At 43.7% G+C, this 17,978-nt stretch overlaps 1 protein-coding gene across 2 annotated transcripts in view; it reads right to left on the bottom strand.

The window, feature by feature from the left end:
* The window catches only part of pla2r1 (phospholipase A2 receptor 1), a 95,196-nt gene extending 81,204 nt beyond the window's left edge, over nucleotides 1-13,992 (bottom strand). For both annotated transcript variants that reach the window (XM_067987398.1, XM_067987399.1), the window contains exons 1-2: nucleotides 13,775-13,992; nucleotides 1,114-1,497 (exon numbers count right to left, since the gene is read on the bottom strand). In XM_067987398.1, coding sequence (XP_067843499.1) covers nucleotides 1,114-1,497; nucleotides 13,775-13,874 — 484 coding nt within the window. In that variant the 5' untranslated portion in view covers nucleotides 13,875-13,992. The remainder of the gene's footprint in view (nucleotides 1-1,113; nucleotides 1,498-13,774) is intronic.
* Nucleotides 13,993-17,978: the final 3,986 nt, after the last annotated feature.

The following is a 17,978-nucleotide window of genomic DNA, read 5'->3' as shown; positions in this document are numbered from 1 at the left end:
TGAAATCACAAATTCGCCAGTGTGGGCAACTGGGGCCACCGACTTTGTGACATCCCAACTGGATGTGTCATCATGCTGCTATTTCAGCTTTCTAGGAATATTATGGACTCAACATGCAGGGAAAAGAAGTATAAATTTGAAATAACTAACAGAAATAGTCAAACGTATTTTTATATCGAGAATAGAAGGCCGTGTGTGGCCATCATAGTCTACTCAACGACTGTCATCTATGTCTTGATGTTTGAATCCGTTCAAGAGTTAAAACCGCTTTTCTCCAAATTGTTTATTTTAGCTTTTTTTTTCCTTTTGTGTTGTCGACCAAAACAATTTCTAATTTTAATTTTGTCTACAATCAAGTCACCCAAACCCAGTCAGCCTTCTCTGTCGGGTTTTTCCAGTCTAAAAATATCCATATTTACATGCAGTTCCCATTATGCCTGTGGGTGGCATTGTGGTTTGGTTGTATAACGTTATGAAGACCCGTCACATAATGTTAGCTTGGAACAGCAAGACCTGCTTCTATAAATTGAGCATTTAACTCATCATGCCTTTCTGAACACAGGATGGCTCTGCAGCAATAGGTTTGATTAAAATAAAATGTTTATATATGAGTCTCCTTTGTAAGTTTTTTTGCACTTGCACTGCAGAAGAAACGGTCCCACCACCCATCTGTTCCCACCCGCCATTCTGACCATGTGTTCTTCCTGAGCCAGGACCTGCAGATGACCTCTGGCCTGATGTACCTATGTGCTCCCACTGTTCGGAGAACAATGGTCTCCCACCTTCCTCTCATTGCTTCGATCTGCCTGCCATCCCTCCCCATACCATGGTCCCATTATTCACTGTCCTCTAACCTTGAATATTACACCTGGTCTTGATTCCCCATGTGCAACACCACAGAAATTGACTTTTAAAAATTGGCTTCAGTGGTGAAAGAAATGTCAGAATTTGCCATGTCTGAGAAACCAATGTTTTCTAATTGTTTAGAGAGAAACTGGATTAAAAAAAGTCTTTAAAAATTGTAAAACTTGAAAATAAAACATGGAGCTACCAAGTCCAACTTTTGTAGCACTTTCTCACAAATTGCCCTGTATTGTTTCAGCACCATCCTACCTTCATAGGGATGCTCGCATGGACCTTCATCCTGGGTCATATATCTCTTCCATCTGTCATACACAGTCCTTTCCGCTACAATACGTTGGCTTTGTCCAACAGCCAATTTATACTGTGAAGCACCAGTTAATACCTTACCGCTGCAATGCCACCACAGTATTCCCATTATTGAATCACAGCTAAATAGCTTTAAAGGCTGTTGTTGGCTACTAATATTAAGTCCAAGGCACATGCTGCTGCTTATATGGAAAAGTCGATGCTTTGATACCCATTTCCACAGCATACTGCTTGACGGCCGATTGCAGTCTTCAAGGGCAAGTTCTTGGTTTTCCACATTTATACATTTGCTGAGATGCTCGCTCTGCAGAATAAATATGTCTTTACCTACAGTAAAAAAAATAGTTTAGCGGTTGCACAATACATTATGTACACAAGAGTTATTAGAACATTAAGACTAATGTATACACTGCCAAAGCAATTACAGTCTTACTTTCAAGTGTGAGAAAAACAGAAATCACATTGCAAACTACAGTTCCAAATAGATTAAACAAAACACATACTTGTTACCACAATACCTTTATTTAATGCTACCTATCACATGACACTGAATGGATAAATGCAACAAGAAAATAATGAGAAAATTAATCGAGACCTTAATGTTACCAATATTTTTGCTAAGAGGCAGAAGGACCGCAAATTGTTCATTAATAATTAGAACCTAGGCTACAGTTTGAAATCATATATTTCATTTTTCTAGTCATTCGACTATTAAACCTGCTTCCATCTGAGCAGAGTCCAAAAATACCAGCCTGCAGTTAAACCAAAGTAAACCAAGTGAACAAAATATTTGCAGCCAATGTTCCAAATCAGTGACAAGAAGGCAAAGGGAAAGGCAGAGTGCCACTGATACAATCCAGGATCAAGTTGTGGCTTTAATTGAAACCGAATATGGTCCAACAAGACTTTCATTGTTACAATATATGTAGCATAACATGGAGCAACCACAGGCAAACATCATTTAGTAGGATTTACGAGGATGATACCAGAACTGAGAGGTTATACCTATCAGGGAAGATTGAGCAGGCTGGGGCTCTTTTCTCTAGAAAAAAGAATGAGGGGTGACCTAATAGAGGTCTTAAAGATTATGAAAGGGTTTGATAAGGTAGATGTAGAGAACATGTTTCCATTTGCGGGGGAGACCAGAACTTGGCACCATAAATATAAGATCGTCACTAATAAATCCAATAGGGAATTCAGGAGAAACATCTTTACCCAGAGAGTGGTTAGAATGTGGAACTTACTGCCACAAGGAGTAGTTGAGGTGACTTGCATAGATGCATTTAAGGGGAAGCGAGATTATCAAATGAGAGAGAAAGGACTATGCTGATAGGGTTAGATGAAGAAGGGTGGGAGGAGTCTCGTGTGGAGCATAAACACCGGCATAGACCAGTTGGACCAAATGGCTGTACTGTACATTCTATGTAATTCTATGTCAAGAGATGATCATTTTAATGCTTTATTATATGTTTCAATGGAAGCAGTTGCTTTTATTTCTGTTTATTAAAAAAAAGTAACAGGAAATCTGTCCCGAGTAATTGTGGCAGTTTATTCTGTCAGTCACACATATGAATCAGATTAGCTGTTCCTCAGATCCAGTGGCCATGGACCAAACTCAATAATATTGCAACAGAGGTTTAGCAGAATTTTTAAAAGTCTATTAATGTAACTTCCATGGAAAAGTCTATGCAATAAACTACAAACTAACTAGATCAACTTCTAAAATTTGCAATGACCATTCCAAGATCTGTTTAAATGAAAAACAGATTTCTTGGCATATGGATATTATTTGAATATCTGAGTATACAGTTACACCAAAATTATTTGAAATGTGGAGAAAAAAACCCAAAGTAAAGTACATTTTATTTATTTAATGTGAAAGCCAACCAGCAGTTACTGCAATAAGAGAAAGTGACTGTACTATGCCAAAAGATCACAGGTTCTCTTTCGGCTCCATATGTATGATTGAAAATAAATCCTCTTCATGTGTGCCAACATTCGAACACTTCAGTGATTTGAGACTCATTTTTACCATGAATTAGGGAACTGAGTGGAACATGTTGCTATATCAAAGTCTCATGTAACAATAGCCCTCCTCTCCACCCCCCCCCACCCCGCCCCCACCCACCATATAGATCTGAACTGTCCAACCAAACTACTGGATTTTCATTTCAGAATATTTATTTGAATGAATGTAGAAAAACAAATGTAATATTTTTGCTTTCTTCCCTTATTTCTAGGCCTCTACAGGATGCACACCATTTCCTGGTTCAGAATGAACAAGTGACCTGAGCCAGGCCTTATTAGGAGGAAGCACCTCCACCTGGAGCTTCCTCTTGGGGTGCAACCCTGAAGTTAGACACAAAATTGAGCCCAACATTGCTGATGTCAACTGACGCCCAAGTACCCTCGCAATCTACTTTGAATATGCCCGAATTTGAATCCGAGTAATAGTCCAACATGGTTCAAATTAATTGATCAAAATTGCTCCCTCTCACAGAGAACTGCAACAGAAGAGAAAACCAAGAAGAGATCATTGAACTTTGCAGATGAGGAACTGCAGGCCCTTTTGGGTGAGGTAGAGAGGAAACATCAACTCCACTCCATCCCAGCTTCATATGCAATCAGGAACAGACAGAACTGGCAGAGGCACTGAGTACCACATCGATAGGCCCCAAAAAATTCAACAACCTGACCGTAGCAAGAAAGGATAGAAACTCATGATGTTATAACTTTTCTCCCCGCCCACCGTGATCGCCACACTCAGGCAGAAAAAGCTGATTAGTGGCCTGTCGATGAAACACCCCGGATAGATGCAGACCAGTAGCTTCTTCAATTGCTCTGCACTATTAAAGGACTGCAAGCCTAGTCTTTTTCATTTTTGTCTTTGTAGGGCATGAATATGCACTATGCCCGGAGTGGGATGGGGGGTGATTCCCACATCTGTGTCCTCTGTCCCCACAGGAGCAGAAGGAGGTGGAGCTGTTGAGCTGCTGCACCATTGTAACCACTGTGGAGGCCGAGGGGGGAGGATAAAAGAATCCATAACGGGGTGAGTACTTGTCCACTTACTAGGACAGGACAGTGGCTCAGGCTTTTTTTTTATTCGTTAATGGGATGTGGGCATAGCTGGCGAGCCAGCATTTATTGCCCATCCCTAATTGCCCTTGAAAAGGTGGTGGTGAGCTGCCTTCTTGAACCACTGCAGTCCGTGTGGTGAAGGTTCTCACACAGAGCTGTTAGGAAGGGAGTTCCAGGATTTTGACCCAGCGACCATGAAGGAACGGTGATATACTTCCAAGTCGGGATGGTGTGTGACTTGGAGGGGAACGTGCAGGTGGAGTTGTTCCCATGTGCCTGCTGCCCTTTTAGGTGATAGAGGTCGCGGGTTTGGGAGGCGCTGTTGAAGAAGCCTTGGCGAGATGCTGCAGTGTATCCTGTGGATGGTACACACTGCAGCCACAGTGCGCCGGTGGTGAAGGAAGCGAATGTTTAGGGTGGAGGATGGGGTGCCAATCAATCAGGCTTCTTTGTCCTGGATGGTGTCGAGCTTCTTGAGTGTTGATGGAGCTGCACTCATCCAGGCAAGTGGAGAGTATTCCATCACACTCCTGACTTGTGCCTTGTAGATGGTGGAAAGGCTTTGGGGAGTCAGGAGGTGAGTCACTTGCCGCAGAATACCCAGCCTCTGACCTGCTCTTGTAGCCACAGTATTTATGTGGCTGTTCCAGTTAAGTTTCTGGTCAATGGTGACCCCCAGGATGTTGATGGTGGGGAGATTCGGCGACGGTAATGCTGTTGAATGTCAAGGGGAGGTGGTTAGACTCTCTCTTGTTGGAGATGGTCATTGCCTGGCACTTGTCTGGCATGAATGTTACTTGCCATTTATCAGCCCAAGCCTGGATGTTGTGCAGGTTTTGCTGCATGCGAGCACGGACTGCTTCATTATCTGAGGGGTTGCGAATGAAACTGAATACTGTGCAATCATCAGCGAACATTCCCATTTCTGACCTTATCATGGAGGGATGGTCATTAATGAAGCAGCTGAAGATGGTTGGGCCTAGGACACTGCCATGAGGAACTCCTGCAACAATGTCCTGGGGCTGAGATGATTGGCCTCCAACAACCACCACCATCTTCCTTTGTGCTAGGTATGACTCCAGCCACTGGAGAGTTTTCCCCGATTCCCATTGACTTCAATTTTACGAGGGCTCCTTGGTGCCACACTCGGTCAAATGCTGCCTTGATGTCAAGGGCAGTCACTCTCACCTCACCTCTGGAATTCAGCTCTTTTGTCCATGTTTGGACCAAGGCTGTGATGAGGCTTCACACCCTCATTGGGCATCTCAGCACTGGCAAGGAAAACCATTTTAACCCTGTTTTTCTTCCTGCAGGTCAGCCAAGATGCGGGAAGGTAGCTGCTGTGGAGGAGGAGGGCAACGAGGAAGAGGAGTTGGCCAGAGCGTGGCAAAGGAAGGGGGAGCAGCTTCTGGAGAAGGGGGGATGGGGGAAAGAGGACTCTGGCTTTGTCATGCAGATCGTGCCCATTGAGCTGCGAAGAGCAGGGGCCAATGGAAAGCCAAAGTTCTACACCTCTGCTCCTTACTGGGAGTACAGCCTCCACCACAACTTCAAGCCAACCCCAAGCAGAGACTGAGTCAACCGACTCTCCTCAACCGGGTACCAGTTCAGAGACATTACACTGAGCTGAACGAACGCCAGGTGAGCTCCCATGCGTCTGAATCCAATTTCAAGGAGGAGGAGATGCCGCTGTCTCTCTGAAGAGACCAGTCAGAAGGAGGCCACGGACTGGGAGTCAGTGGAGTCTGGCTTGACAGTTATAGGCTTGAACAGGCACCTGCTGGTGGAGCATCCAAGGGGCATAAGGACTCTGGGCTCCATCAACAGAAACATGGAGTTCGTTGTGGGTCCGGCCTCCAAGTCTGCTGTACTGCTCAGCAACAGCATGGAACAGGCGATGCTGTAGCTGAAAGAGCCAATCCACCAGTTGACTGCTGCATTGGGATATCATTGTCCTGATAGGGGACAATGATGGAACAGTCGGGGCCCCCACCTTGATGGAAGCTCAGACTTCAGCTCTTCAGGCTTTAGGTGACAGACTGGAGGAAGAAAAGAGCCATGGCTTTCAGTCTCTTGCTGAGGCCCTGCGGGATCTCATGGCTGCCATCGTTCCATCCCTCAGGGTGCTGGATGAGGCTGTAGAACAAGATCGCATTGGGAGGACAGCTTGCGTGATCCAAGTGGCTGATGTTTCCACCTCTCTTGAATATAGGCGGCAAAACCACCCTGGGCCTCACAACAACAGGCACACTGCCAGCTGCATGAGGCAGCTCAGGATCTCTTTGCCCACAAATTCAAGGGTTTACATTTATTGAACACCATGGTTAAAATGGTTTTACAGCAGTATGTCCTAGAGGCAACAAGGGGGCAAGCCATACTAGATTTAGTAATGAGTAATGAACCAGATTTAGTTAACGGCTTAACTGTGCGTGAACATCTATCCAATAGTGATCATAACATGATCGAGTTCAATGTAGTGTTTGAAAGGGAAAAAAGTGAATCAGCTGCTAAGATTCTAGACTTGGGTAAGGCCGACTTCAATGGGATGAGACAGAGACTATCCACAGTAAACTGGGCAAATCTGTTAATGGGTAAAACGACTGATGATCAGTGGGAAATGTTAAAAGAAACATTTAACGTGATACAGAATCGGTTTATACCCCTGAGGGGCAAGAGCTCTACTTGCCAAAAAAAACAGCCATGGACAACTAAAGAGGTAAGGGACAGTATAAGACATAAGGAAAGGGCATACAAAAAGGCAAAAAATGGCACAGATCCTGGCGAATGGGAAAGATACAAAGATCAACAAAGGGTCACAAAACAGATAGTAAGGGCTACAAAAAGAGAGTATGAAAAGAAACTCGCAAGCGATATCAAAACCAATACGAAGAACTTTTATAGTTATATTAGGAAAAAGAGGGCGGTCAGGAGCAGTGTTGGCCCCTTAAAAACTGAAAGTGGGGATATTGTCATTGACAATGGGGAAATGGCAGACATGTTGAACAATTACTTTGCGTCAGTATTTACAGTCGAAAAAGAGGATAGCATGCCGGAAATCCCAAGAAAACTAATATTGAATCAGGGACAGGGACTCGATAAAATTAACATAAGTAAAGCAACAGTAATGAAGAAAATAATAGCACTAAAGAGTGACAAATCCCCAGGACCAGATGGTTTCCATCCCAGGGTTTTAAAGGAAGTAGGTGACCACATTGCGGATGCCCTAACTATAATCTTTCAAAGTTCTCTAGATTCAGGAACTGTCCCTCTGGATTGGAAAATTGCACAGGTCACTCCGCTTTTTAAGAAAGGAGAGGGAAACCAGGGAATTATAGACCAGTTAGCCTAACATCTGTTGTGAGGAAAATGCTGGAGTCTATAATTAAGGATAAAGGTGACTGAACACCTCGAGAATTTTCAGTTAATCAGAGAAAGCCAGCATGGATTTGTGAAAGGTAGGTCGTGCCTGACAAACTTGATTGAATTTTTTGAAGAGGTGACTTAAGTAGTGGACAGGGGAATATCAATGGATGTTATTTATATGGACTTCCAGAAGGCATTTGATAAGGTCCCACATAAGAGACTCTTAGCTAAGGCAGAAGCCCATGGAATCGAGGGAAAAGTACGGACTTGGTTAGGAAGTTGGCTGAGCGAAAGGCGACAGAGTGTAGGGATAATGGGAAGGTACTCACATTGGCAGGATGTGACGAGTGGAGTCCCGCAGGGATCTGTCTTGGGGCCTCAATTATTCACAATATTTATTAACGACTTAGATGAAGGCATAGAAAGTCTCATATCTAAGTTTGCCGATGACACAAAGATTGGTGGCATTGTAAGCAGTGTAGATGAAAACATAAAATTACAAAGCGATATTGATAGATTAGGTGAATGGGCAAAACTGTGGCAAATGGAATTCAGTGTAGACAAATGTGAGGTCATCCACATTGGATCAAAAAAGGATAGAACAGGGTACTTTCTAAGTGGTAAAAAGTTAAAAACAGTGGATGTCCAAAGGGACTTAGGGATTCAGGTACATGGATCATTGAAGTGTCATGAACAGGTGCAGAAAATAATCAAGAAGGCTAATGGAATGCTCGCCTTTATATCTAGAAGACTGGAGTACAAGGGGGCAGAAGTTATGCTGCAGCTATACAAAATCCTGGTTAGACCGCACCTGGAGTACTGTGAGCAGTTCTGGGCACCGCACCTTCGGAAGGACATATTGGCCTTGGAGGGAGGGCAGCGTAGGTTTACTAGAATGATACCCGGACGTCAAGGGTTAAGTTACGAGGAGAGATTACACAAATTGGGGTTGTATTCTCTCGAGTTTCGAAGGTTATGGGGTGATCTGATCGAAGTTTATAAGATATTAAGGGGAACGGATAGGGTGGATAGAGAGAAACTATTTCCGCTGGTTGGGGATTTTAGGAGTAGGAGGCACAGTCTAAAAATTAGAGCCAGACCTTTCAGGAGTGAGATTAGAAAACATTTCTACACACAAAGGGTGGTAGAAGTTTGGAACTCTCTTCCGCAAACGGCAATTGATACTAGCTCAATTGCTAAATTTAAATGTGAGATAGATAGCTTTTTGGCAACCAAAGGTATTAAGGGATATGGGCCAAAGGCAGGTATATGGAGTTAGATCACAGATCAGCCATGATCTTATCAAATGGCGGAGCAGGCACGAGGGGCTGAATGGCCTACTCCTTTTCCTATGTTCGTATGTTCCTAACTCAGGTTTACAGCTGTTCGAATAAGAACATAAGAAACAGGAGCAGGTGTAGGCCATACAGCCGCTCGAGCCTGCTCCGCCATTCAACAAGATCATGGCTGATGTTCGACCTCAAATCCACTTTCCCGCCCGATCCCCATATCTCTTGATTCCCTTCGAATCCAAAAATCTATCCATCTCAGCCTTGAACATATTCAAGGACTCAACATCCACATCCCTCTGGGGTTGAGAATTCCAAAGATTCACCACCCTCTGAGTGTAGAAATTACTCCTCATCTCAGTCCTAAATGGCCGACCCCGAATGTTTGATTAAAGTTTAAAATAATGTTTTTATAAATGTTTTTCAAATTTCTAAAAAGAGTTTTACATTTAAAGTAAACACATTGTTATTTAAACATGTTTCTTAGGGTATATTAATGGACTTTTTTTGGAAAATTCTAACCGAAGTTTAATTTTTTAATCCAACTTTTGTATTTGTAGTCAACAATTTACACATCAACATTCTTGTAATAAAACTTTATTTGAATTTGAAGAGAGCTGTCTCTGTCCGAGTCGTCTTCTGGTTTAGACCTCTGCGTTGAGTGCTCATTGGATGAAAGTCTGTGCCACAAGCCTTGCTCTCTCGAAGCGATGCCTCCTGCGGACGTGCCATGTCCCTTTGCTCCAGCTCCTGCAGCGCAGTATCTTCTGCTTCTATTGGCTCCTCTCCCGGTATGTCGCCGTCCAGACCTTAAGTCATGGCAAAGTTATGCAGGGCGCAGCTCACTACAGTGATCCTTGCTACTCTCTCTGGGGTGCATTGAAGTATGCCTCCAGACCTTTCCAAGCAACTGAAGCGGCTCTTCAGTGCCCCCATGGTTCACTCGATGACCTACCTGGTGGACACATGCACTTGGTTGTACCTCTCCTCCACTTCGATCTGTGGGACGCGAAAGGGAGTCATCAGCATGGCAACTGGGGCTATTACTGCATTGGGCACAATGAAAGCATCGTGGCAGGCACCTGCATACTTTGCGTTCAAATGTAGGATGTGCAACCGGACGTCACAGACTGTCTGCATATTGAGGGAGTGGAAGCCCGTTCTGTTTAGGTAGCTTTGCGGGTTCTGAAGGGAAGCCTTCAACATCACACGTGTTCCGTCATTCGCTCCAAGCACTATGGGGAAGCCAGCAATTCTGTAAAAGTTTAGTGCTGTCTGTCTTTGCTCCACCACAGACGTTCCAAGTTTAATGAACTGCCCAGCCCTACGGAACAGGGCATCAGTCACCTGTCGAATGCTGTGCTTCACTACAGGTCCCCTGTGGAACATAGGAACACGAGTAGGCCATTTAGCCCCTCAAGCCTGTTCCACCATTTAATGAGATCATGGCTGATCTGTGTCCTAACTCCATATACCCGCCTTAAGCAAAGGTATGAACAGATATGGGGCTAACAAAAATCTATCAATCTCAGATTTAAGATTAACAATTGAGCGAGCATCAACTGCCGCTTGTGGAAGAGAGTTCCAAAATTCTATCACCCTCTGCATATAGAAGTGTTTCCTAACTTCACTCTTGAAAGTCCTGGCTCTAATTTTTAGGCTATGTCCTCTAGTCCTGGAATCCCCAACCAGAGGAAATAGTTTATCTCTATCTACCCTATCGGTTCCCTTAATATCTTGGAAACTTCAACCAAATCACCCCTTATTCTTCTAAATTCCAGGGAATACAAGCCTCGTTTGTGTAATCTCTCCTCATAATTTAACCAATGGAGTCCAGGTATCATTCTAGTAAATCTACACTGCACTCCCTCCAAGGCCAATATATCCTTTTTAAGATGCTGTGCTCAGAACTGAATACAGTACTCCAGGTGTGGTTTAACCAGGGCTTTGCATAGCCGTAGCATAACTTCTACCTCCTTGTATTCTAGTCCTCTGGATATAAAGACCAGCATTCCATTAGTCTTTTTATTTATTTTCTGTCCCTGTCCATGACATTTTAATGATATATGTACATGGACCCCTAAGTCTCTTTAGACCTCCATTGTTTCCAGCTTTTCGCTATTAAAAAAGTACACTGATTTATCCTTTTTCGATCCAAAGTGGATGACCTCACACTTGCTTACACTGAAGTCCATTTGCCACAGTTTTGCCCACTTAATCTATTAATAGCTCTGTAATTTTATGCTTCCATCTACACTGCTTACAATGCTGCCTATCTTTGTGTCATCAGCAAACTTGGATATGTGGCTCTCTATCCGTCATCTAAGTCATTAATAAATAGTGAATAGTTGAGGCCCCAGCACAGATCCCTGTGGGACACCACTACTCACATCCTGCCAATTTGAGTACCTGCCCATTATCCCTACTCTGTCTCCTGCCGCTCAGCCAATTTCCTAACCAGGTCAATAATTTGCTCTCAATTCCATGAGCTTCAACTCTAGCCAACAGTCTTTTATGAGTGACTTTATGCCTGGAAGGATCCACTGTTAAGGCTCTGAAGCTTGTGGATCGAGGGCGCCCTTTGTGAAGCGCAGCCAGGGCTCAGTCAGCTCCTCAGACATCTTTTGGAATGTCAGTAGAGGCCTGTATGCTCTCTGGGCCGGTAAAATTGCTTTCTGTAGCAGCAAAAGATAATGGAGGCGTCGATTCTCTCCTGGGCAGCTGATCTGAGCTTGCTTCGGGTGACCATGGCTGCCTGTGCGCCTAACAATCTGGTCGCAATGTTAAGAGACCCCCAAACAAGTGCAACTGGAGGATACTCGCATTTGAGAGTTGGAGGTGTGGCCAGTTTTGTGGGGCAGAGATTTGTTCAGACGAACGGTTTGATGGATGGACGTAAAAGATAGAGGAGACTTGGCCGTATTGTGTACATGTAACTCAGTACGCCCAAAATTCTGCAATATTTAAGCCATGCAATTTGCACCTGGAGAGATTTGTAACCTGGGTGCAAATGCAGAGGAAACTCCGGGACCTGTTCTTTAATTGGTTGCTTTCCTTGCTGATACAACCTTTGGCTATGTAAATTTTAAAAAAGTAAAGTCAGATTTTCACACAGCTATGGAGGTTCTTACAGCAGACAGGAGTTGGATTCAAATCATGCATACATATGACTGAAAGTATTATTTGTCATAAATTATATTTTCTTTATTTATTTGAGACAGAATTTCATCTATATGCAGTTAAAGATTAAAATGTTATTTATGGAAATCACAGTCTGTAGTTTATATCGTTCGACTTTTAATCTTGCACTGAGAATCTCAAGGACATACAGCATGGGGAAAAGGAATAGCACATTTATCCAATGTCATTGTAGCTCTTATAGTGGATTACCAGTTACTGACAAGTAGGTGCAGCACAGGATTTGCAGTTAACTGGTTATGCTGCAGACTGTGACTTGGACTCCAACAACCGGGAAGACCTCTATGGCATGTGTGCTTGTACACAAAGCACAGCATTCTGCTCTCTAGCCAGTAAATTTTTAGTGTTTTGGAAGAGTAGATTTTGCTTTAATTTATGAAGTACCCATGAGATTCAGCTTTTTAAACACAGTTTCATAAACTGTTCCTATGTCTCCTATTTTTCCATTATCACCAGTAACTATTAGCAGTTTTACAGGTAATAACTCCTCATTTTTCACCAGCACAATATTTAGCTATATACTCAACTACTGACTTTTCCCCTTCCTTATTTTCCTAATACATTATGAAATAAAATATGCTAACTCTTTCAATTTTGCTCTATTCAGTAATAATTTCATATGGTTAACTAAAAAAAGTTCTGTCTCAGATTACAACCCACATCGCTGGTGTGCGTATACATAAATTAAAACGGCTTTTTTTTAAAAGGGGGTGAACTTTTGTTGAAGGGAAAAGAATCTTAAAAATATTTTTAAAAATCAAGATTTAAATCTCAATCTGAAAATGAGTATCTGTATATTTCTAAAATGTATTATATGTGCAAATAATAAATGACACGTTTTAGCACTCATACATTTCCAAATCTATAAACTGTAAAACTAGACTGCACTGCCTATTTAAGCTGAAAACTGCCAACATCCTTGGACGCTTCTAGTATCCATTTAATCTGCAAAAACAAAACTAAATTCTTAGTGTTATAAAATAAAATCAGAGCAAATATTTTCACTCGACTATATTACACAATGGAAACTTTACAAAAAAAATGTGCAGCAATGCAAGTGAACTCCTGAATTATACTATGTACTTTTTGATTGAAATGAAGTCGCCGCCGAGTTGAAGCATGCGACGCCAGAATGATCAGGAAAATAATGTTAAAAAGCACATGAAAACGAGTATGAGAAACCAGAGTTAAATAAATTCTTCCGCACAGGAATATTCGACCCAAATTTATTTTTGTTACCAGGAGCTGCAACAGAAACATTTAGAAATTAAAAAGGAATAAAAACTTAACAACAAACGACTCTGCGGCCACCAATCTGTTTAACTGAAGGACATGTTCAAAACAAAATGTTAGTCAAATTTAAACATGCAAATTAACATAGTACGCAAGTTTAAACATTTAATGTTTGTGTGTCATTAGGTGGGAAAGCCTCTTTTTATCATTCTTTCTGATTTTAATTACTTCATGCAAACTTCTCGCGTTTTGTAAGCAGACAGCTGAAGTTCACTCCTACATTCCTTCTAGCCCACTGAAGAATCACAGTGCTTCTCTGAGCCGTGCCGTCTTCCCACTTCGCCCTCAGCACAGTCTCATTAATCTGCAGCCTCTCCTGTCCGTCCCCAACCTGCCTGGACACCGGAAGCTTTTTCTGCAGGCCTGCTGGCTCCACTTACCCAACAACTTGGTCAACTCGCTTTTCTCCAGGTTTGAGACTATTCCGTATGCTTCAATGTAGCAGACCCACAGTAACAGCCACTGCACGAACCGAGCCATTCGGCTGTGATGTTGAGAAATTTTCCGTCAAGGAAATATGTGAAGTACTGTTCAGCAACACCCGTCTTCGACAGCACAACAAAATCCAGTGGGGTTTCATGGAGTGCACCAGCCTTCTCTCCTCCCCGCTCAGTACGTCACCACTCCCAATTTTCCGCTTCAATATACAACAATACCCCTTCCCAGGGTACTTTAATTAATGGCTCTCTGTAACATCAGGTATATGGTCAGTTTGATTTCTCACATGCGGTTCATTCGTTTCTCAAAAGTATTTACACGATTAAATATAAACTGCGAGCTTCAGCTCTCCTTCAGTATAATCGCAGATTTATGAAGCCCCTGTTAACGTGCAATATACAGCAACATGCCTTTATATACCGCCTTCAACGTAGAAAGCCGTCCCAAGGTGCTTCACAGGAGGGTAAGAAGACAAAAATTGACAAGAGCCAAAGAAGGTGACTCTGGGGAAGGTGACTAAATGCTTGGTCAACAAGGTAAGTTTTAAGGAGGAGGTGGAGAGACAGAAAGGTTCAGGTACGGAATTCCAGAGTTTAGAGCCTATACAGCTGAAGGGACAACCACCAATGGTGGGGTGAAAGAATTGGGGAATGCACAAAAGTTGGAGTTGGAGGAACGCAGAGTTCATGGAGGGTTGTAGGGCCGGAGTAAGTTACTTTGATAGGGAGGGGCGAGGCCATGGAGAGATTTGAACAGGAGGATCAGAATTTTAAAATTAAGGTGTTGGTGGACCAGGAGCCAATGTAGGTCAGCAAGCACAAGGGTGGTGGGTGAACAGGACTTGGTGTGGGTTAGAATACAAGCTCAAGTTTATCGAGAGTCGAAGACAGGAGGCCGGCCAGGAGAGCATTGGAATAAATGAATCTGGAGGTTACAAAACCATAGAAAAGAGTTTCAGTAACAGATGCAAGGGCGGAGGCGGGCAATGTTACGGAGGTGAAAGTAGGCGTTTTTTTGGGATGGAGAAGATATGGAGTCGGAAGCTCAGCTCAGGGTTAAATAGGGGCTCAGGTGTGAACAGTCTGGTTCAGCCTGAGACGGTGGCCAGGGAGAGGAATGGAATCGGTGGCGAGGAAATGGAGTTTGTGACGGAGGATGAAGACAGTGGCTTCAGTCTGACCAGTGTTTAATTGGAGGAAATGGTGGTTCATCCAACACTGACAACACAGAGACAGTGGAAGGATCGAGAGAGGTGGTGGTGAGGTGGAGCTGGGTGTCATCAGCGTACATGTAGAATCTAACGTCATGTTTTTGGATGAAATTGCTGAGGGGCAACATATAAATGAAAAATAGGAGGGGGCCAAGAATAGATTCTTGGGGGACTCCATAGGTAATGATGCAGGGGCGAGAAAAGAAGCAATTGCAGGAATGGAATCAGACAACGGCAGTTTCTCTTAGCTTCAACAGCTACAGAGAGGTTGATAAGTATGAGGAGGGATAGTGCAACATGGTCACAGTCACAGAGGATGTCATTTGTGACAAATTAGGGCCATTTCAAAGCTGTGGTAGGGGTGGAAACAAGATTGGAGAGATTCAAACATGGAGTTGTGGGAAAGATGGGCATGGATTTGGGAGGCGACAACACATTTCAGGACTTCAGAGAGGAAAGTGAGGTTGGAGATGGCGTGGTAGTTTGCAAGGACAGAGGGGTCAAGGGTGTTTTTTTTGAAGAGGAGGGATACTGCTGAGGTAGCTGATAGATGCTCTCGATCTTCGTGACAAAGTCATAGAATAGAAGTTTACAACATGGAAACAGGCCCTTCGGCCCAACATGTCCATGTCGTCCAGTTTATACCACTAAGCTAGTCCCAATTGCCTGCACTTGGCCCATATCCCTCTATACCCATCTTACCCATGTAACTGTCCAAATGCTTTTTAAAAGACAAAATTGTACCCGCCTCTACTACTGCCTCTGGCAGCTCATCCCAGACACTCACCACCCTTTGAGTGAAAAAATTGCCCCTCTGGACCCTTTTGTATCTCTCCCCTCTCACTTAAATCTATGCCCCCTCGTTATAGACTCCCCGACCTTTGGGAAAAGATTTTGACTATCTACCTTATCTATGCCCCTCATTATTTTATAGACTTCTGTAAGATCTCCCCTAAACCTCCTACTCTCCAGGGAAAAAAGTCTCAGTCTATCCAACCTCTCCCTATAAGTCAAACCATCAAGTCCCGGTAGCATCGTAGTAAATCTTTTCTGCACTTTTTCTAGTTTAATAATATCCTTTCTATAATAGGGTGACCAGAACTGTACACAGTATTCCAAGTGTGGCCTTACTAATGTCTTGTACAACTTCAACAAGACATCCCAACTCCTGTATTCAATGTTCTGACCAATGAAACCAAGCATGCCGAATGCCTTCTTCACCACCCTATACACCTGTGACTCCACTTTCAAGGAGCTATGAACCTGTACTCCTAGATCTCTTTGTTCTATAACTCTCCCCATCGCCCTACCATTAACGGAGTAGGTCCTGGCCCAATTCGATCTACCAAAATGCATCACCTCACATTTATCTAAATTAAACTCCATCTGCCATTCATCGGCCCACTGGCCCAATTTATCAAGATCCCGTCCATGAGCTCCTTGCCATTGTTGTTGGAGGTGAGGGTGGAAGGGGCAGGGGAGAGGGGTTTAAGGAGACAGTAGGTAGTGGAGAAAAGAAGCCGGGGGTTATCTTTGCATTCCAGGATGATCCTGGAGTTGTAAGCAGTTTTGGCAGAGGAGAGCATGACCTGATAGTGCTTAATGTGGTCCAGCCAGATATGGCTAAACCAGTTTTGCGCCATATACATTTAAGTGTATGCCTCTTGGACTTAATGGAGTGAAGATGGTAGTGTGGGAATGACTAGGTTGGGAGAGAGTAAGGGAATGAAAGGCGGAGTTAAGGGTGTGATTGAGAAAATTAATAGCTGCAGAAATATCGTGGTGAATGGATGGCCAATGGCTAGACAGTTGGAAGATTGAAAGTGCCATTGTAAGTGACTTGTGGCGGGGAAGAGTTTTTTTCGAGGGACAGACACAGAAGGAAGTGGGGTTGAAAGGGGGATGTGAGTGATACAAGGAAGTGATCAGAGATGGCTTTGTCCATGACTGAGATGTTGGAATAGGGAAGCCATGTGAGATGGCAAGGTCGGAGGGTATATGGGAAGGAGAGTTTGTATGGAGAGAGGGATTAAGGGGGGACAGGAGGCAGTGAACTCAGAGGAGCGAGGGCAAGGTTAGTTGAGATGAATGTTTAAATCACGGATGAGAAGTCGCTTGGTGCAAAGGGAGGGAGAATAGGGGTGAGCATTTCTCGGTGAGAAACGTGGGGTGGTACATGGGTGAGTGGTAGAGATCGATATTTTAAAGGAGAGGTGAGGGGGGTGGAACAAAGTGAGGTGCTCAAAGGAGGAGAAGGTGCCAGAGAAGTAATGGGACAGACCAAGGTGTGGTGGTTTGGGTGGGGCATGTGTTGAAAAGTATAGTCAGGCAGGGAGGCTTCAGTAAGGGGGAATGTGTCATCACCTGTGATCCAAGTTTTCGTCAAGGCCTTGATATCAATGCAATCATCCACAATAAGGTCATAGATGGAAACGGCCCTGTTTGCAAGTGAACAGACATTCTGGAGAGAGATGCGAAGAGAGGTGATAATTGTTGATTTGCTGGCAGAGTCTACAGGGTCAGTGGTGGGAGGGGTGAGCGGGCCGGGATGAGGTTAGCAAGATTAGCCCCCAGTAGGCACACTGGGTAGGAAGGTCAGCAAATTCCTTCATCGTCGCTGGGTCAAAATCCTGGAACTCCCTTCTTAACAGCACTGTGGGAGAACCTTCACCACACGGACTTCAGCGGCTCAAGAAAGCGGCTCACCACCAGCTTTTCAAGGGCAATTAGGGATGAGCAATAAATGCTGGCCTCGCCAGCGACACTCACATCCCATGAACGAATAAAAAAAAGAGAGGAGGATGGAGCAGTTGGGATTGCTGCTTGTAATCAACAATATTACACTGCAGGTCACCACAGAAGACATAGGGGTTGCAATAGATCTGGTGTACTCTTAATTTCCATCTTTGGCTCCCCTCTTCAACTATGTGCTGCCC

The sequence above is a fragment of the Heptranchias perlo genome, chromosome 7 (genome assembly GCF_035084215.1).
Source record: "Heptranchias perlo isolate sHepPer1 chromosome 7, sHepPer1.hap1, whole genome shotgun sequence".
NCBI lineage: Eukaryota > Metazoa > Chordata > Chondrichthyes > Hexanchiformes > Hexanchidae > Heptranchias > Heptranchias perlo.
This window is presented reverse-complemented; position numbering and strand designations above follow the sequence as displayed.